The sequence below is a fragment of the Rhopalosiphum maidis genome, chromosome 3 (assembly GCF_003676215.2).
Source record: "Rhopalosiphum maidis isolate BTI-1 chromosome 3, ASM367621v3, whole genome shotgun sequence".
Taxonomy (NCBI): domain Eukaryota; kingdom Metazoa; phylum Arthropoda; class Insecta; order Hemiptera; family Aphididae; genus Rhopalosiphum; species Rhopalosiphum maidis.
In genome coordinates, this window is record NC_040879.1 from 71,545,158 (window position 1) to 71,567,249 (window position 22,092).

Genomic DNA, 22,092 nt, shown 5'->3' on the forward strand with positions numbered 1-22,092 from the left:
TTTTATAGCACTTCCATGGATATAGTCTGTCAAATAATGTGGAATATAAACATAAAACAATCATATAATGAAAAATAGGGACTCTAAATATTACCATAGCATTTGAAATTATACACTGCATAGTGAGAACAAATCATCATTTTTAATGGCATAAACAAAAGTATTCTGGAAACATCCTACGAAAAACATAGAAATAACAAATTAAAATTAGTCATTTATGAATAATATACACAACTTACGGTTAACTATAATACTATATTATACATTATCTACCTTTGTTGTTCGATGTTCTCTGTAAAAGCGTTTTGTTCTGGATTAAAAACTAAAATTTATTCCAGACATGAGTTAATATGAAATTTATTGAATTAATTGTAAAAAATAAAAGTACCTGCTAGATACACGCAACACACATGGTAAATTAAATAATGCAAAAAAAAAATTAACAAAATATTCTGTGATAATGAGGTATACGCTGTACTTGTACGTACCTAATTATTAAATGTTAAAAGTTATAAAACCATAGGTTATAAAAATGTGTACAATTAACATTATCAATATTAACTATATTAAAATAACTTACAATCGTAACAGACGTAACTTATTATAAAACAAAATTATTGTCAAGCTGGATAGTGGATAATAAAATTTGTTTTTATAAGATTACAACGTTTGATAACAGTCGGAGAAATGCTTATGTTACTGACAAGCCTAACGATATTTAATACAGATATATCTGTGGCGTAGAACTATCATTTGTCCCGATCAGTGTCCCGGCTAACACTACCGGTTTCAAGCACGTTGTCCCGTAATTCAATAAGTCCCGGCCGGGACAAAAAATAATACCGGTTTCATGAAACCAGGCATCCTGGGTTTTAAAATGATAAAAGTGATTATACGGCAGTTATTTAATATTTATTGATAGTGATAAACGTACAGTAGTTGTACATGCTTCTCAACTTCTGTTTATAAACTTTGAATTCTGACGACAAATAAAGTTTTTTAATTTATTCGTTTTACGCTATCTCCAGAGTGCGTACGATAATTAAACCTCAAATTATTTTATGTTTTGATCGCATTAACTGTAAGTCTATTTTTGAAATAAATAATGAATCAATTTTTGTTAGACGACAACAATTGTTTTATTAATATAACATATTGTATATTGTTTACACTCAGAAGAGTATTCCGATTAGACAATTTCAAGTTGTTTATTTTCTTATTATACTTAGATTTTTCTCTGGGTGTTTTCAGTGTTTTGTATAAATATTGAATAAACATACATTTTAATCATGTCAGAGAGCGTAGAAGTTCAAATTGAAGATCAGGAGTTCCAGTTGGAACCTGAAAATGAACTTAGATTTGAAGTTGAAAACAAAAACGAAACAGTTGTGTTAGAAGTAAGTACAGCCTTTAGTTTTAAATTTAAATGTAGTATTTACTGATTAATAAGGCTATTTGTTGTCAATAATAATACTTGATACCGATACCGGTTTTAATATAAGGTAGTAGTACAAATAAAAATGTTCACAACTTTATATATATTCATTTTAAATTGTAATATATTTTATATTATGGTAATGTGGTATTGTATTATATTATATTAAATGATATAATATTTTAATAATTATTCAAATAAAAGAATTTATAGTAACTGAAAAAGTTTTAAAATAATCATATTATTGTTAAATAACATATTTTGTTATTAATTATATTTGTAAAAAATAATATGAATTTAAAAAATTAAATGGAATGTATATTTAACAATAATTAAGTAATATATTTGTTTTAAATATTTTTTATTTTTACACCAAGTGTGAAAATCCTCAATAATTTATGTATAATATATTAAACATGTCTAAAATGTAATAATAAATGTGAAAACACTAAAATACTCTACATAACAAGTAGCGACTGGTGCAACAGTATTAAGATGTCAATGAATTCAATGGCAAATTGTGGGACAGGAGGTCGGAGTCAGGGAAACCGCCACTGCAGGAATCCTACTTGTGGTGAGAAGAACATAATTGAAACGCTTTCCCACATCCTAGGCTCTTGTATGAGATTCAAGCTGCTCAGAAATTCTGCACACTATAAAATTTGCTTCCAGCTAGCTAATCTATTTTGGAAAAAAGAATTCAAGGTGCATGAAGAAGTACATTGCTTGGCACACTCCGACGATAATAGCCATCATATTAGGAGAGCGGATATAATCATCCTCGACCAAACAAAAGATAAAGGAATAATTCTGAAACATACTCTGAGATGGAAAAAAAACTAGGATAATCAAGACAAACTAGTGGACGAAGAGAAGAAATCCATCTATGAGCCAACTGTCCCTTTTTTCAAAGAAAAATACCAAATAAATAATTGGGAAGTTCATGGCCCATGGTTCAGAGTATCTGCATCCCCTCTACTTAGAGACTTCTTTAAAAAAAAGGCATAAGAATTAAGAGAACTAAAAGAAATGTGCTTAGCTTTCATGAGAGACACACTTAATATTATCCATAAACATTTATACTCTCAATATTATTTATATCAATATTGTAAAACCTATATTTTACTAATAATCTTATTCACCGCGTTCAAAGCGCAATGATTTTCAATTTATACTCTATTAACACTCCATATTTTATTGTATATTTTACTTTTTTAAATTCATTAATCTCATTTATATACTATTTTTATCATTCTATTGTAACAATTATGTTTGATTTTTACTACGGTATATTAATATATTGTGATTTTTACACTGTGTTTTGTAGGCAACTCGGTAGACGGGCAGTTCACTTTGAATAAAGTTGTTTCTTTCATTTGTTTTACTTAAGTAAATAATATATGGTGATTTTTTTAATTTTTTTAGTTGAAAAATGGGCTAGCCGAAATTTTTGGAACAGAATTAGTAAAAGGTAAACCGTATACGTTTTATTTTGGAGCTAAAATTGCGGTGTTCACATGGCAAGGATGTTCATTAAAGTTACAAGGAAAAAAAGGAATTAGTTATATATCTAAAGAGACACCAATGGTAATAATAATAACAATAATACTAATAAATAAATAAATATACTTATAGCATATTAATATACTTAATGAAGATTACTTATTTTTGTTATTTATTATTTATTATTATATATAATATGATGTTTATGTATGTTTATAAATTAATTTTTAATTTAATATTAAAACCTAGTAGTTTCTTCAAATGTACTTAATAATTTCATTAAGTATTTCATTATTTTTATTTGTTTAATTTTTTTTAAATTTTGTATGCCTGAAAGATCAATTAATTTCAATAAAAGCTAATACTTGATAGGCTGTGCTTAATGTAAATTTGCTATGTTACACCTAGGCCAAACAAAGTAAACAAATAGTATACTTATTCTTAAAGGCATTTTTTAAACTTTAAATAAATTCTTCAATATTAAAAAAAAAACGTATTCAAATGTTTTTAGTGTTAACAGATTAGATAATATAAAAGGATTGTTGTAAGATAAAATAAAAAACTTTTTTGAATAAATTCTTATAGTTTAAAACGCACATCTAAATGTCTAAAATAATATAAAATATATATTTATAAACAAATGTCTATAATTCAATATCTGGTTATTAAATAATTTATTTTAGCTATTTATTTTTAGCTTCCTTTAAACATTAAAATAATCTTTGAAAATAAAAATAGCTAATATATTTTAGTACTAATCAACTGGATAAATACAATTTAATTGATAAACTAATAAAAGAGTTTGCTAGAGTTAAATCAAATAATTAATTATTATTATAGTTATTAATGTTTGAATTATTATCTATTAGTAATTGTGTACAAATTTTAAGCATGATTTATCTTTTAGACGTTTTATTTAAATTGCCATGCATCGTTAGAACAACTACGAGTAAAATCAGAAAAAGAAAAGATTAGAGGTCCTATTACAATGGTAGTTGGACCGACTGATGTGGGTAAATCCACTCTCTGTAGAATACTACTAAACTATAGTGCACGGCTGAATTCTCCTGGCCGTAGACCCATATATGTAGACTTGGACCCAGGTCAGGGACAAATATCAGTTCCAGGAACAATTGGTTGGTATCGATTTTAAACTCATTAAAGTTGGCATAAGTCCTAATGTAAATAATAATTTGTAGGAGCAGTCATGGTTGAAAGGCCAGCTGAAGTAGAAGAAAGTTTCTCACAAGCAGCTCCACTAGTTTATCATTATGGACATACAAACATAAGTATTAATTCAACGCTGTACAACACTTTAGTATCTCGTATGGCAGAAGTTATTCATCAACGAATGGAGGACAATACTAGAAGTAATTTTTATCTATTACAAATCATTTGAAATTTTAAATGTTATATTTATCTCATTTACATTCATTGTATGTAGTTAGAAAGAATATTTTAAAAAGATGTGAGTTGGGTATAGAATTTACCGAATCTTGGCTTAATTGTAATTCCTCATTATTTACTTACAAAATGAATTAAACACCACACTGCATTTTGTGAATATATACTAAGTAAAGGGTATAGTTTTTATTAATTTTTTTTTTTATGATAATAGCTAATTTATAATTATAATTGAAGGATAATAATAATAACTAATAAGAATCAAGAATAGCACGTCATATAAAATTTGACTTATTATCGATTTTTATGATTTATAAATTTAAAAAGAAATTAACGTTACTTTGTTTGTATAAATACAAAAAATTAAAATTATATAGCTGATTCATTTTCTTAAAATTGTATTTATAATTGTTTTGTATTTTATTATTATTGTATTGAATGTATTGCACTAAAAAAATTGATTAATTTTGTCAATTATAGATTTAAAATATTAAATAGTAATTACTAATTTTAGTTGGTAAATCATTTTTAAAATTGTTAGTGTTTTTTTTCTCTTTCTTTCTATATTTAATACTCTTGTGATAGTAAATATAGAATATATTTTTAATTTATGTATTTTATTTTTACAGTTAACTATTCTGGATTAATAATTAACACATGTGGTTGGGTAAAAGGCAAAGGTTACCAGCATTTAACTCATATTGCACTTGCTTTTGAAGTTGAAGTTATTCTTGTACTCGATCAAGAACGATTATACAATGAGCTAGTGAGAGATATGCCAACATTTGTCAAAGTTGTACTTTTATCAAAAAGTGGTGGAGTAAGTAAAATCAATGAAACTATTGGGTATTTATCGGTTGATTGTGATAGGCTATATATAAGGCTTTTAAATCAAATAGTCAATAATCTACGGAAAAGTTAATAAGTTTTTTTTTCATGGTAAATCCCAAATTGTTGATATAAAAATATATGTTTGTTGGCAGTCATGGATATCTTTTATATGCCTTAAGTTCTGTTGGACATCAATGTTATTGCTCTATGTAGGTATTAAAATATGTATGCAGTAATTAAAATGTTTTTAAAGTTTTTGAACATGCAGTATACATACTATACAAGTATGAAACACTAATTCTATATTGTATAATTAAAACTTATGAAATCAAATTATAAAAAGTTCCTTATTGACTCATAAATAATCTAATAATTAAATCATACGTTTAATATCTACATTAATATTACTGTGTTAATGATCGAAACTAATTTAGTTTAATAATTACCATTTTGTAAAATTTGATTTAGCATTAACTGTATTAAATGTATTTAATTTAATTAAACTTTGCATATTATTATATATGAACATTATGAACTAATAAAAATAATTTTAGTATATATTAAAATAAAATTATGATAATTTATTATGAATTTATGTTATTTTATAATTAGGTAGTTGAAAGAAGTAACAAACTTAGGTTAGAAGGTAGAGAGGCACGTATTCGAGAATTCTTTTATGGTAGTCCTAGGAATGTACTTCATCCACACATCTGTGAAGTAAGGTTTTCCGATATAAAAGTATATAGAATTGGAGTGCCGCCTATTCCAAATACGTTGATGCCATTAGACATGCAAAAAACTGATTTAGAAACAAAACTTGAACCTGTTACTCCAGGTAAATATCAAAATAATTTTGTGCATTATATTTAAACTATACTTATTTTAACTTTTTTAAATGTTTTTTAACATTTTTATAGGACCAAATATGATGCATCACATATTAGCTCTAAGTTTCAGTACTATGGTAGAAGATGTTGTTAGAACTAGTGTGGCAGGTTTCGTCTGTGTGTAAGTACTGTTTAAAAATAAGAAACATTCTATATAATATAATGTTTTAATACATTTTTTTCCATTTCACTAGAACAAATGTTGACACCTCACGACAAATGTTAACTCTTTTGTCACCTCAACCAAAACCTCTGCCTGAAACAATTTATCTCATGTCAGATGTACAGTTCATGGACAACAATGCTTGAAGCTGTGTGTTTGAAAAGAACCAAAAAAATATTTTATGTGTTAATATAGATACAGTAAATTATTTTTTTTTAATACATACTAAATATTTCTTTGACCTTATGAAAAAATAATAATTCTCAGTATAATATAATGTATATATTTATATTAGATGTAATTCTTGAACTGAGGTTTTATCTTTTCTTAATATAATAAAGAGCTTATAAGCAATATTTGAAAAATTATATTAACCATAAGTGTCATAATATATTTACTTTATACAGTATTATACATGTATAAGCATGTTAATATTTAAAATACTACTTTTAATTACTATATGAGCGTCATAATTATGACAGCAGGCTTCCACGCGACTGTTGTAGAAGTGCCCAGTGCATTGACTTCAACGTAATTCAATGCCGATGGTTTCCGGTACGAGACGTATTATTGACATAGGTCTTCAAAGTCTGGGATGTCAGCCACATGCCGAGTACGTTTCCCATAAACTGATAATATATATAGATATTTAAAATGATAAGAGTGGTTATATGGCAGTTATTTGGAACAAAAATTTGATATATTATTATCAGTGTTTAGGTTTAGGCCAAATTGTATACAATGTATACATGGACTTATTTTAAATATAAGCAGCTATAATATATTTTTCTAAGCTAGAATTATAATTTTTTTAATTATAATAATTGTATAATATTTACTATAATATTTTATAACTATTATGTTATTCTATTTTTTATACATGAAGTATATTTTAAATATAAAATTCTAGTTTAGGATAAAGTAAAAATAATAAGTATAAATAGCTAATAATTTTTATTTTGGAAGAAGTGTTAGTGGAGCCAGTAAAGTTTTCGACTTGGCTCTTCCTAATTTTTATATAAAATAAAAGAAGGTAGTTGGCCAAATAATAAAAATGTTTGAAAACCAATACCTATTCAACTAATAAATTGACAACAAAGTAAATGTTATGATAACCTACATAACCAAAAAGCTAATAAATAACTTTTCTACTGGTATATTATGATAGGGATTCTACGAAGTGAAATTTACTATTATTACATTGCCGATTCACTTATCAAAGCAATGATTACTTGCTATTGCAGAATAATAACACAAGTATATTAAACAACTATAAATATTCATAGTAATACATTACAAACAAGATTTTAAAAATGTTTAATTAACCAATAGTTAATTAATGATTACTACATAGTGATATTTACTATTATTTCATTGTCGATTCACTCATCAAAACAAAGATTACTTCCTATTAGAGAAAACTAATATGTACATAATTAATATTTGCTATTCATGCTTTAATATAATGATGAAATGATTGATAGTATTATAAATAAATGCAACAATAACATTTATTGTAAATTTATCATATTTAAAAATAAATATGTTAACCAATTATAAATATTCATTGTATAACATAACAAACAAAATTTTAAAAATGTTTAACTAATCAATGGTCAATGAATGATTATTCAAGAACTAAAAAAAATAACACTTAATTTTTAAAATGTAATTATTTATTGAAAGTAATTATTAAAATTATTAATAAATTCCAAATAATGAATCCGTGTTACTTTGGTCGTCGATGATCACTCGGTATACTTATCATGCCGAACTCTTCACCGACTTTCCAAACTGTAAAATCAATTCAAATTATTAAAAAAACTTTACCTTGAGTAAGGATTCTAGTTTATTCATTTTTATGTTTATGAAGAATAGGTAATAGAGATTAAAGAAAATAAACTTATTAATATTTAAAAAGGGAATGAATTGGAGTTAGTGGGTTATTAAGGTTTTTTCTAGAATTTTCCTATAAAGGATCACCACTCCAAAGACTTGATTACTTAAATTAGTTAAAAAAATATTTGATTACATACATAAAATATAAATTAGAATAACATTATATCCCACAAATGACATATTTAAAGTATGTATATTTACCTAGGTTAAATAATACACTGAAATAATCTATTTTCTGTTTTGTGTTTTTTTTTATGTTAGGACTAGCTGTTGTTTTTTCCATTGTTTGTTTTCTGTAATTTATACAATAAATATTAATTAGTTATTGAACAAAATCAAATAGTTAATTTAAAACAGAGTAAAATCTTATACAATTTCATTGTAGTGTAGTTTTTACTTTATTATTATATGATTTGCCAATTTTGGCTCATCAAATAAACACAGGATGATCTATGTATTATTTCAACTGTCTATAAAAATTTTCAACATTTGTTAACATTATAGTTATGCTGGTCTTAACTGTACCATCTGATATCAATTTTATTTAAAAGTTAATAATAGAACCAATTACAGATATTTCTTTATAATTATTAATCACACTCCAATCCTAATATTTAATTAAATTATAAATTACATACATATTTGGTTCAGTCGATTCAGGTCCACAATAATTATCTTTTATGTATTTCCTTGTACAACTTGTTAAACAACATTCTTCGACAATACCACGTTTTGGGCGCTGATTTACATTTCCTGAAAATGAAGTAAATTTATCATAAGTCACAATATGTTAAGAGTTAAATAGATAAATCTATCTACATAATATTACAATAGATTAAGATTTTATTTTATTTTTGGATTACCAATTCATCAACTAAGTCAATCAATAACAGTTTATCAAACTATGGTTTTTTCAATTTTATACTGTTTTTTATTGTTAAATCTCATGTAAAGCAGTAAAATAAAGTTTATTTTGTACCAAGTTATAAAAATGAATAACTATTATTAAAATAATATTTTAAATATTTGGATATTAAATGTTTTTTTAAAAATAAAAATAAAATGTTAAAAATTATTTGTTTCTCCTTAAAGTTATTAACACTTTGTAATTCTTCATCACTACCCACCAGCAAATGTGTACCACCAGAGGCCCGTATACATATCAATAGAAATAGTAAGAAATGAAGAGCTGCCATATTATATAATTATATTTAAATTTTATGAAATGATAATAACTGATTTTTGGATGTTATTAAGAAATTATATTCACCTCTAGCTTCATTGTACTTCCCCTTACATAAGATAGAAAGTTCAATTGCCAATTTTGAACCGCAAAACTTCCCAAGACCCTCCATGTATTTAGCTACTGGTACACTCAAACAATTTACAAAAAATTGTATCAGCATGATAATAAAAATGATATTAATCTTCATTTTATCTGAAACATACAAAATTTAATTTAAATTAGTTAATTATAATCTTATTATATAAATTATTATTTATTGTTCTTATGTGTTAATGAATTTATTTGTACATAAATATTAAAAATAAAAATAATTAGAATTAAAGTAGATAAGGTGATGTTGATATAACCAGACAATTTTTTTAAACAACTTTTTAAGATACCTACTTATAAACTGTAAATATGATAAATAAAATTGTGGATTATTTTGAAATTCTTATTATTTATAATTAAGTTATTAAAACGATATAATTTTAAAAGGCGACATCTCACAATTTCAATTTTTTGATTTGTACAAAATGATCGAATATCAAAGAGTATCAAATTCCAAAAAATTTGGTCGGAAATAAGTAGTAATTTATATACTTAACCAACTTATCTAAAACTACAGGATTACCCTTTGTATGATGTTTAAAAAATAATAAAAACAATTCATTTAATCGTTAATACAACTTAACTATAAGTAATCTGTTGATAGTAAATAAATACAACATACCTTTCTTGAGAAGACGGACAATATAGTATATAATACGGGGTGGTTTAATTTCCTTGGTGTAGGTCACGATCGTTGTACAAAGACTGGAGCTAAACTGAACTGTCCTCATTTTAGATTTAGTACATTCGATGTCTTCTACCTGTGTATATAATGCACAATGCTTATTGACTGTGGATGGAGGGTTCAGTGAAACCAAGCAAAGGGATATTGGGAGCATAGTAGTAAGAACCTTGAAAAATGGAGTTCATTTTTAATGTAACAATAAAATACATAAAAATACGTCTTTCAATTCTGTTTTTGCTATATATATTATATATACTTACATGTACGTATAATATTATCGCCGTATATTTATCAATCATAATGGATTTTATTCGGTACCTAGAACATAATCATATGGTATAATACAAATTTAGTGGAATATAAAATAAAGGTAAATTTAATATTTTTGTTATTTTCAAAAGTGCGTTTATAATTTCTTTACTCCAAAAATTAATACTAAATGTTAATTATGATTTGTCTTACATCATTCTTGATTAATATTTTACTTATTTTTAACCTATTTACATTTTTTTTCTACTAAAATGTCTTCATTTTTTTTTTTATTTATAAGGTATTTCTTCTTTGTTGACGACAGGGCCGTCGTTTTATTTTTTTTTTTTTGTGTGTGCGAGGTATTAAACTAGGTATTTTGAAATTTCACCAGGCCATAAAAAATAGACATACTACGTATATATATGCATTATCCTGCTTCCAATTATTTTCATACAACATGGACCGAACCAATGCATCAACATAAATATTATAAATCAATTTAAAAACTAAAATACAATAAAATTGTATAGCATAATAAATCTGTAATTTTAAGTGATAATCATAATTGACAGTATACCAATATTGATAAATATCAATACAAAAATTAAAATACTTAAAATACAATTTAATAATAATTATCGCGCATTATTTCATCAGGGTGCAGGCCAACTATTTTAAAAGTAAGGAGTGGTTTGCACCCCCCCTCCAAATAACACCCCTGGTGGCCTAGTTGACGAACAATAGATTATTAATTATGACACAAGTTTGATAGTTATTCTTTAGGTACATAGGTGAAGTGGTATCTTGTTAATGCATGTGTAGTAAAAGATTATTAAGGTGTGTGACTTTGAGAAATAGTATTATTATCCCGCACTTGCCTATAGATGTCAGTATCGCAGCGTCGGGATATATGTACATTGACACATACTTATATACTTATAATGCCCTTCTGATGAAATATATATTTCATTAAACTTCTTATAAAAAATTTTTGGTTTAAGTTTGATAACTGTATAGAAAACTACCGAACTATTTTAATATTATAAGTTCTCCATTTTAAACAAGTATGTTTTTCGGCGAATCTTGTATAAAAAGTATCATTCCGATCGTTATCGACACGTACCAAATTTTCTATACATGTATCGATAATCCCTAAATAAAAGTATGTAATTCTCAACATTATAACTACGGATTGGTGAAAATTGTAAATAATATTTTTTCTTCAGTTAATTTATAATTTAATATTTTTACGTCCCCCCCTTCCAGACGGCGATAAAAACTATTTTATAAATATGTATGAAATGACACACAGACGTTTGTTGTGTGTGTATATATAAGTTCTGAAGATGCAAGTTCCCAGAGTTTTGTAGGATAAATACAATCTTCAGAAATATATGTTTCTACAAAATAGTCAGCAAACCTTTTAGCCTTTTATCAATCGGACACTCCCTCATAAAGTCGTCGATGAAACAATCACTTACATATTCCAAATTTAGAAATAATAAGCCAAATATATTATGTAACTATTTACCAATTTCAGATGAATCATCTTTACAAATAAGTCCTTTATTACATGAACCATTTCGAAATTTAAAATTAACTAAAATCAACTGCTTTTTACCACGATTACTCTCAATTATATTTTTCATTGTGCGGAGCGTACTCTTTTTTTCACGAACTTCGACAGAAACTAAAATGTAATAAGTATCGTAAAATCTATACAAGTATAAAATATCAAACCAGAAACGCTTTATCTTTATTGCTAATTGTCGCATGAATTTCGATCGTAATCTTTCCTCTCTTTTCTATTAATGAAGAAAAATACACGATTGTAAACATATATTAACTGTGATAAATTAAATTTAGATATATTATATAATATTTTAATTCTTTCAATCAGGGGTTACCAAAATATAGAAGCTGAAATTTGTGGTTGCGGATAAAGGAAATATATATTATTGTAAACGGACTTGGTCCACAGTGACACTTGGCAAGAACTGGTTACACAACAATAAATCGAAATAATAGTAAAAAAATTACGAAAAAATTATTATAAACTTAAAAACAAAAAAAATGACAACCTATTTCAAAAAAAAAAAAAAACGTTTCTTTTTGGAACACTCTGTATATAAGAATCTTTGGTCGACTTATGGTTGAACACAATTATATATACATTCGATTTCTTATTTATTTTTCATTACCTCGAGTTTATTGGTACTACGTCGCAGGTGGTATTCCACCCGAAATGTGAATTGTAAAATAAGTACCTATTCACAATCACAACCCACCACAATGACGCCGACGGAGGATAGGTAATCGTTTATATAAAATGGAAAAATCATTTTTAAATATATTTTAATAAAACACATGTATATAAATTTGGGAATAGCAATTTCGCATCAGCTAGAGGCGAACTGTTCAAGTGGGACAATGGAAATTGTCTTATAGCCTATAGGGCCTTTGGACTTTTACGGCTGTTGGAGTAAATCATATAAATAATAATGACTATTAAAATATATCTAGGTATATTTTAATGTACTCGTAAAATGGGTGTTATAGTGTCTTGTCACTAATCAACAATAATAAAAATATAGATATAATTCAGCCCGGCATGGTACTTAATAAATTTTAATAAATACATATATATTTATGTAACATTGTAATAACTATATAATAATTTTTAGCAATAAACTATTATTATTACTTAGGTAGGTAATACTGATTACCTATGTGTATTTAATTTAAATATTTACTTACCGTTAAAATGATATTTATGGAAATTGCCTACTTTTCTTATTGTCTATCTAAGAGTTGAAAATATGAAAAAAATACAAAAAGACAGAAACAATAAAAAAATATTATAGGTACATATACGAACACGGATTAATAATTTATAGACATTAAACAGCAAATCGTAGATAAAGAATTTGGCTTGTAGAAATCGCTCAACGAATAAATCGCGTCCGGCGTTCTTCGCCCACTGGCGAGTGGCGACTAGCCGCTAACACGACATTGACTGTTATCAATTATCATCGTGCAATGCACTTTGCCTAATACTACGTTTATACTGGGGATTTTTAAGTTATTAAATGTAAATAGAAAACTACGAAAACTATCTGGCGCGAACTGTTGTCGTTAACAAAGTGGTCGAGTTTCGGTTCTTGGAGTGACGTAGATGCACTAAGTGTACATTTAATATTTAAATGTTATAAGCCACCATAGTTATCTGCCTACCTTCCGGCCCGTTTCGGCATTTCAGACTTTCGGTGTAAATCATTTTAGTCACATAAATGTTGAGATATTATACTATTATCAGAAACATAGTTTCTATTATTTATTTATGCGTGAATCGTACGCGTGCGTGTAAACGTAGGTCGCAGTTGAAATGTTTTAATAATAAAAGTAAAACCCGTTTATCATACGTGCGATTTTTGTTTACATTTTAAATTGTAATATTGTTTAAATTCGTACAACCGTTGCGCTAATAGCTTAATAATCGTCTATTCTTTGAAATGCAATCTGTCTTCGTGCATTTTGACAGCCCTCCCCCTTCCTCAAATACATACTTTGACATTGTTTTCTTGCTTATACATCAATAAATCATCGTGTATTAAAATACGTATTTCTGTTTTGTTACTAGGTACCTACTCGTTTGCAGTGGTGTATTTTTAATTTTTTTCTGGGGTTCTATCAAATCCTACAAAAAATGTATTTGATTTATCAATATTGGGCGATAAAGAACGTTTTTTTGTTGTATGTGGTTCAAAAATTTGTAATGTTGGAGATTCGACCGTCTGGCCTGATGGACACGCAACTGGTACAATAATAAATGATTTCAATGAACTTTGTTTTTTTTTTTTATTGGAAGACATATTTTTTTTAATTCTAAACAATAAATAGATACAAGTATACAACTATGAAAAAAATAAAAAAAAAATTTGAAAGTATTTATTAAATAATTATTAAATGTTAATTGTCAAATATGTTTTTATAATATCACAAATCAGAAACCGATTTATTTAAAAATAATTATTCTATATTAACTCATTTTATACAAAAGGTTAGTTAAAAAAAAATCATTGCATTTGATGATTTGCAAGACGATTCTATGCAATACCTATACATTTTCTATCAGAAACATAGGCGAAATTATTTAAAATTAAAAACTTTATTTTTCGCATATAAAATTTTGTACCTATTACACAATTATTATACCGCTCGTACCTATTAGAAGTGTACGAATATGTGGACTTGATTAAAAAATTATACATACTACACAATATGAACATAATAATAACATTTATTTTTAACATTGATTATGGAAATATGGAGTCGCATAGTCTATTCTATGTAGTCGAATAATCGGTTTTATTAATTATTGTTTAATTTAGACATTTGACGTTTATTTTTATATTATAGCAAGTATTATTAGGTATTTAATTTTACGTAACAAGTCGCCAGTCGGTAATGTTTGTTACGTGGTGAAAACCCGTAGAAAATTATTGTCAATTATACGTACTTAAATATTTTCATATTATTTCTTTTACTATTAATTCATATTTTTATCATTGACCGGCGACAGCGGTTATTCACAAGATTCTTGCGCTTAATATTACAAAATAATGGAGAGGTAATTATTAATTAGAATATTTTTTTGTTATAGATAGAGGATAGCCAAATATTTTAATTATTATTTAAAATATAATACCATATTATTATTATACACATTAATACATCACCAAATAATTTATTTATTATTAACTCCCGTCAGTCGCATTGCTGTTTAAAAGACTGGACATTTAAAATTTTTAAAATTACTCATTGTAAGTAATTTACATTATTTTGTGTACTTTAATATCTTCATTGTCCAAGAAGTCAAGCTATCATTTAATGCTATTTAAAACAATTATCTATTGTTTGTTAAATTTACATGTATTTTTAAAGTCACAAACCTGTCAAAAAGACCGTGTGTGACAACTGCGTGTAAATTGTCAAAATTTAAATGAAAACGATTCGGATTTCGGAATAATTTTAAAACTACCTATACAAAAATATAATATCTTTCATTAAAAAAAATTCATCTACAATATGTATTTTTTTTAAACATTATATAGCCATGGAATTTTAATAATAATAATTTAAAGAGTAAAAAATAAAAAATAAATAAATTATAAGTTGTGTATATCTTTAATAAATGTATTAATTATTAAAATTGTTATTTATTATTAAATGTTTAAATGAAAAAGAAATATTCATTATATATACACCAAATATATCACCAAATCATCATACAATCATATAATATCATTATATATTCATTGTATATAGTATATACATTACACAAAATAGCTATAAAAAGTTGTTAATAGAGTTTTTTTTTTTATATTTTTATTTGGCCTGCCCTAATAAAAGTGTCTAGTTTCGCCTATGATCATAGACATTTATGAACCGACACACATCACAATAGATTTTTAAAGAATAAATAATATGATTTTGTATTTAAAAGTTTAGTATATAATATAGGTTATACGAATATTAAAATATGCCTCATAGCTCGTAGTTGAATATTAATAATTTATTCTCAGTACACGTTGACAATTAATATTATTTCGATAGCAGTTTAATATGTTGTCAACTTCGTGTTAATACGTAAAAATAATGAAATGTTAAAATTGTAGAAATATGACATTATGACAGCAGTCGTCCATATCACTCGCTAATCTCTGGACAGAAAATAAATATTACGTAGGTAAACATGGTTCTTAACGAATATTAATTGGTAATACCATTGATTATATATTATTATAGATTGCTCACTGTCATAGAAAATATGTTGCGCGACAATTGAGTTCAATTGATTGCCAATAGGTAGCGTACTGGTAACGATATAATAATATTGTACTAGCGATAATTATGTTTTATTTTTGGTTGCTACCGGTCCGACTACAATCACGACGATCGTAATACAAAATTACATTGTTTACATTGTTGTGACTATTTTCGTTATTTCACAACGCACCAAGCGCAATTGTATAGCGGCTGATTAATATACTACAATATTTATTGTAAATTAATAATTTTGTTTATTGATTTGATATAAAGTAGGTATATAAGTAAATTGTTATAGTATGATGGTCAGAAATTGAAAACAAATAACAATTATTTAGTTTTATAAATTGCAATTTATTCAAAACAACCTTTAACGCGCAATTTTGTAATACCACATGATATTTAAAAAAATGCAAAATAAATAAATAAAAACTGGTGGTTTTCAAAATGTTTAAACTTAAAATAAAATATCCCATTTTTAAACATTATAAAATACATATTTAATAAAGTAACATCGGCAAGATTAAAAAAATAGCAATTAAAAAACGTCAAATAATAATAATATAATATAAATATTTTAATTTCATAATTTATTAAAAAAAAAAATAAAATAATAACTTATTCAATGAAAATTATATTATTCACATACAACAATAATGAAATATTATTTATTAATTGTGTTTAAACACTTTTAGTTTTGCAATTTGCTGGACAGCCTTATTGTGTAACTCTGTGTTTGTCCATTTACATTCTTTAAATATTCTTGTTCTAAATAATAATTCTATTATATATAAATAATGAAGTTTACACGTCGAAACATTTAATTTAAAAATATATTTATCAATTTTTTTTTTTGAAATATCTAAAAGTTTAAAAACTATATGTTTTTCGTGTTTTATTTTTTCAAATTCTTCATTAAAAATGTTGAGACATGTATTAGTTATGTCCACAATGATATTTGATGGTGCTTTTAATCCTTGTGTTGATGGTTCATTTACATTAAACATCTTAAATGTTAATAATAATTGCGATTCATCATTTAAATCTAAAGATGTTATAAGATTTTTTTTACATTCATCACAACTAAAATTATTTAAACACTTATACGCCAAGTATCCTGCAAAATAAATGACAGCACAATTTTCTAATGATTTTTTAGCATTTGTGGTGTTAATAACTATAGTACCAGAACTAGTATTCGAGTCAGTCTCACAATCATCACTTAAATTATATATATTATCATTTAAACCGTCTTCTTGAATTTCTTCAGAGTATGTAGGTCTGGTTATTTGCACATCATTTAGAGTATCCACATTAAAAAATTCTTCACCATCTTCTTCACAATTAGAACTTTCAGAACATTTCATTAAACTATAAGAACAAATCGCACTAAAACAGCAACGAAATGTTCGGGCAGTTGGGTTCTTATTATAGCCGTTTTTCTGTCGCATTATGGAAAACATATTTTCTAATGGATCTTGTGTTAATTTGTTAGTCATTAAAAAGTATTCTTTATTTGAAATATGTTGATTCATTATTATTTTTTCTGATTCATAAAGACCAATAATAGCTGTTAATGTCCATTTAAGTCCAATGAAACACGGAGGTGTAGTTACTTTATTATTTTTTAAATTTATTTTTACAGCTTTATCAAAAAGAATACAAAAGTTTTTTAAATTTTGAAGGACTTGAGAATTACGTTTGCTTAGAGGTCGTCTATTTGGATTTGCGTCATACAAATTTTTACTGTTTGCAGAATCGAACATATCATTAACATTTTCAATAAAATTTGCTGTGTCTAGTGCGGTTTTAGTTTTTAATTCACCAGTAGAAACACACGTTTTAATAGAAGCTGCAACAGATCTACTAAAAATTTGTATTGCCAACTTGCACGACATTTTTTGGAAAGCGTTTGGGGCAATATGAGCGGGTGTAATTTTACACATTGCCCGTGCAGTATTACTTTTTAAGTCAATTTCATAAGATTTTTTAATATCTTTAAATGAAATTAATTTATTTTCAATTTTTATATTACCATCTAATAAATTATTTCGTAAGCTTTTTATCATATGAGGCATATCGTAAATTAAAAATAATTTTTGACCATTTATGTCTACTGATGGGTTATTGTGTGTTGCACCAAGTAATGAAAACATTCTTCTATTTTGTGATCCTTGATCGCAGACTACAGCAGAAGGTACTAAACCAAGTTCTAATAATTTTATTACGCATTCTTTAAGTATGTTAGTTAAATTATCCCCTTTTATTCCATTACCAGTGAAAAAATAACATAATGGAAATTTCCAATTTACGTACAAACAACGGATCATTATGACTAGTGCATAGGAGCCAATTTTGTTAGTTCGCCCTAAAGTTCCAAGATCTTCATATCCTTCTATTATGTCTAAAGCTTTGTTGTATTCTATCGCTTTTTTAATTGAAATCTCATCTAATAAAATAATAACTTTTTTTTCTTGAAAACTCATACAAGAAACTTTAAGTTTAATTTGTTCCATATACCGAGGTGAAAATCCAGTTGAATAACTAATTGAGTTTAGCCAACGACGCACTGTACTTTCGCCAGGTAAAATAATTTTATTTTTACGCATATATTTATATGTTGATGGCGATTTATAATAAAGAGATAAAGATAACTTTTTTTCTTCACTAGTCCATTGCTTACGCGATTTGTGGTTAATTTGCATTGTCACTAAACTTTTTGAACTTATTGATGGAAATTCTACTAAATGTAAAAATTCTTTTATATTAATTTTTTGTTTTTTTTTATATGGTTTAAAATTTTGTTTCAAAAAACTTATTGTTGCCCTTTTTTTGTTCAGTAGCTTTTGTAATCGTATGCATCGGTTTTTTAACTGTTCATTTTTTAATTGTAGATTTGGCGTAGAAGTAGTATTTAAAAATTTTACATTATTTTTTTCGGAACTTGATGGTAATTCAGTTAAATCAGAAATATATTTTCGTGTATTTGGTGTAATAGAAAGAGATGGACTAAACATCGACGTTCCTGCATCATTTAAGTTAAAACTATTCGACATTACAGATGGGTACTTAATTTCGGGAGTTTTCACTTTTAACACTTCAGGTGACATTGAAAACAACGATTTAGAATCTATAAAAATATATTATTAAATTATATTTTATAATATGTCAGTTACAAAATTATAATATTAATAAAAATAAATCGTAAATAAAAAATAATTTTATGCTACATAATTTTGTAAGGATTATTTTGAGACATTTTCTAACTTAGAAGAGACAATTAATACTATATTAAAACAAGGTCTCGGAACGGGCGGCTTTCATTTGGGCGACATAACCAAAGTAACATACAACAACATTCGTCGTTCGGACGAATTGATACATATCATTTGGGCCGAGATATTTATGAAATTCGTATACATGTTTTCCTTCCCATTTTTAAAAACTTAGGACTGTCAGTTAACTTTAACTAGTACTTTTACTTAGATTTTTTAATATTTAAAATTTTTATCCCCAATTTTTGTACATATTAATATATAATAAATAATAAATTAAAATTAATATAAATCATATTATAAATAAAAATTATATATCATAACAGTACAAAATATAATAATACATTTTTTCATAAATGTTTATTGTTAAGCCTAGTTGGCCTATCCTGTAAACACGCCACTGTTTAATGTGTGTATATGTATAATTATTTTTGTATAAACATTGTAATTTTTTTATGATTATAGCACCTCCTTATAGTTAACATTTTGTATTTCCCAATGGCTGTTTACTATACAGTCACAGTATACTATAACTAAAAATTTACAATAAATTTAAATTATACTGACCTTGAAACATGTTATCTGTTATTTTTTCACGATGATTGTGTGATTTTTTTGGTGTTGTTATGATTGTTTCGTTAACATGTATGTAGGCATCTAAAAAATAAATGAAAGCGATGTATTGAAATAAATATATTTTTTTCAAATAGGTACCATATTATAATATAACATAAAAGACATGTCAAATATATTAATTATTAATTTTAAATTGTAAAAATATGTATGCATACTTTGGGCAGTATTTTGATTTGAAACATGCCAAGTCCTATTTATAGGTGATTTTTCAGTAGTTAACTTTTCTTCTGGAATATTATCTATTAACTCATCTGAAATTTTCAAAATGATATTTGTGACAAAAACAAAATACAAAAAGGTATAATTTTTACTTACTTAAATATTTGTTTGGTACTGCATTACGATTTAGTCGTGATTTTGGTGCTGTGGGATTGGAATAGGCATTCCTTTCGAAATGAGAAGAGCATATGAACTTCTTTCTTAATTTTTTAGGACTTAAGGATTCTAGTTTAATATTCCCTAAATTAATATTTTTTTCTTTATTATTGCAGCTTTTATTTAAATTATGGATAGATTTAAAATTTTTATTACTTACCAGAATTAATAATCCATCTTTTGGACGTTTCTTCATTGGATGGAAAAGGATGAAATATTATATTAAATGTATTTCTACGTGTATTCGTACAATTAAAATATGCACATTTGTCACTTGACATTTTAATTATTTTAGAAACAACACAGCAGAAAATTAAAAGTATAAATAATAAGTAGACCAATATGGTAAAAATAACGATACAATTCAGTAATTTTTACGATACCCATATAATAAATTGTCGAGTGATCGTTCAAATTTTACGTCCGTAGTGCGTAAGTTTGTCCGCATGAATAATTTGAATCAATATAATCTATTTTGAACGCGCGTACAACATTGGTTATAAATACATTTATAATCAATGATACTATTTATAATCAATCCTTTCATTATTTAAAAACGAGTCATGGTATAAATAAATTATAAATATACCAAATTAACACTCAGGGATCGCAGAGTTGATAAATTCAATAATAATCTTGTCAACTATCTATTAAAATATAAAAGTTTTATTCAAGTAAAGACAGTCAAGTTTTCATTTAATCGACTATATGATGTAAGTGTACAATTTATAATTAATGTCATAGGGTTAATATTAAAAATATTTTTTAACTTGGTACCTATGTCTTCAGTATAATTTAAGAGAGACGACGATACTTCGTGTTGAGTGCATTGAACTCAGTGCAACAGCTTATTATAGACACAATAGTACAATTTTTATTTACTCAATAATAATCCAATTTACAAAATATATATTATATGATAATGACAGTACATGTATTATGTACTAATGTGTTATGAATAAAATACAAAATGTACATAATATACCTTAACATAAATATGGCAATGAGATACCTAGGTAGTATTAATATAATTTAATAATTAGGTACTAATTTGAAAATAACTATTTCACCTATCTAGGGTTATATTTTGGATAGGTATTTAATGTTTATAATGTTTTAATCGTTGGCAGTGCGCCAGTACAACGATATGAGTAGAGTACTAGAGTATAGAATACAAGTAACGTCTTTATAGATGCTCTCACTGCTCTAAGCATTGAAAATATTTGAAATCATTAAATCAAGATTCCACACGTCTGTTTTTGCTGTTAAAATCTTAAGACTGATCCCTACTCCTATGAACTACACTAGCGATTATTGCGGTACACGCCATAAGTAAACACCGCGCGGAGCGCTACATAGCGGTACTCGCCATTTAGCGCGTAGCGTATTTTGTACTGCAGTGAGCTATCTATAGTATTTATAATCAATGGTAATACATACAATACAAGGAAAAGTTTAGTTACGCGCGGCGGCGGGTTTTTCAATGTTCGACCACGTCCGTTGGCTAATTTTAAGCTATATTTTATATAAATATTTTGTTCACGGGAAAAAACTGCATCGTCCGCGCGTGTCTACATAAATC

The 22,092-nt window shown here is 26.0% G+C and overlaps 3 protein-coding genes across 3 annotated transcripts; 1 reads left to right on the top strand and 2 right to left on the bottom strand.

Moving 5' to 3' along the window:
- Positions 1-946: 946 nt before the first annotated feature.
- On the top strand, positions 947-6,482 carry LOC113557515 (protein CLP1 homolog). The gene is made up of 9 exons (XM_026963084.1): positions 947-1,081; positions 1,252-1,397; positions 2,861-3,022; positions 3,846-4,074; positions 4,138-4,308; positions 4,972-5,162; positions 5,786-6,008; positions 6,091-6,181; positions 6,255-6,482. The coding sequence occupies exons 2-9, from the start codon at positions 1,290-1,292 to the stop codon at positions 6,367-6,369; spliced, it is 1,290 nt and encodes a 429-aa protein (XP_026818885.1). The 5' UTR covers positions 947-1,081; positions 1,252-1,289; the 3' UTR covers positions 6,370-6,482.
- A 2,097-nt stretch (positions 6,483-8,579) lies between these two features.
- Positions 8,580-13,250, bottom strand: LOC113558272. The gene is made up of 6 exons (XM_026963746.1): positions 13,153-13,250; positions 10,404-10,461; positions 10,081-10,219; positions 9,393-9,560; positions 8,761-8,875; positions 8,580-8,592 (listed from the first exon to the last, which is right to left on the bottom strand). Exons 2-6 carry the CDS (start codon positions 10,440-10,442, stop codon positions 8,580-8,582), a joined length of 474 nt encoding a protein of 157 aa, XP_026819547.1. The 5' UTR covers positions 10,443-10,461; positions 13,153-13,250.
- On the bottom strand, positions 11,919-20,706 carry LOC113558273. The gene is made up of 8 exons (XM_026963748.1): positions 20,667-20,706; positions 20,451-20,594; positions 20,291-20,386; positions 20,067-20,156; positions 19,169-19,354; positions 18,260-18,673; positions 17,411-18,076; positions 11,919-12,085 (listed from the first exon to the last, which is right to left on the bottom strand). The coding sequence occupies exons 1-8, from the start codon at positions 20,704-20,706 to the stop codon at positions 11,919-11,921; spliced, it is 1,803 nt and encodes a 600-aa protein (XP_026819549.1).
- Positions 20,707-22,092: the final 1,386 nt, after the last annotated feature.

What these genes read in the sequence shown, in the direction of transcription:
- LOC113557515 (XM_026963084.1), top strand. Translation starts at nt 1,290, where the DNA reads ATGTCAGAGAGCGTAGAAGTTCAAATTGAAGATCAGGAGTTCCAGTTG. An exon ending in AATGGAGGACAATACTAGAA is followed by an intron (nt 4,309 to 4,971) that starts GTAATTTTTATC and finishes TTATTTTTACAG; the next exon opens with TTAACTATTCTGGATTAATA. An exon ending in ACTTGAACCTGTTACTCCAG is followed by an intron (nt 6,009 to 6,090) that starts GTAAATATCAAA and finishes ACATTTTTATAG; the next exon opens with GACCAAATATGATGCATCAC.
- LOC113558272 (XM_026963746.1), bottom strand. Translation starts at nt 10,442, where the DNA reads ATGATTGATAAATATACGGCGATAATATTATACGTACAT. An exon ending in CGATAATATTATACGTACAT is followed by an intron (nt 10,220 to 10,403) that starts GTAAGTATATAT and finishes TTATATACACAG; the next exon opens with GTAGAAGACATCGAATGTAC. An exon ending in TGTCCGTCTTCTCAAGAAAG is followed by an intron (nt 9,561 to 10,080) that starts GTATGTTGTATT and finishes TGTATGTTTCAG; the next exon opens with ATAAAATGAAGATTAATATC.
- LOC113558273 (XM_026963748.1), bottom strand. Translation starts at nt 20,706, where the DNA reads ATGAAGAAACGTCCAAAAGATGGATTATTAATTCTGGTAA. An exon ending in TGGATTATTAATTCTGGTAA is followed by an intron (nt 20,595 to 20,666) that starts GTAATAAAAATT and finishes ATATTAATTTAG; the next exon opens with GGAATATTAAACTAGAATCC. An exon ending in ACGAAATAATTTATTAGATG is followed by an intron (nt 18,077 to 18,259) that starts GTAATATAAAAA and finishes GATCTGTTGCAG; the next exon opens with CTTCTATTAAAACGTGTGTT.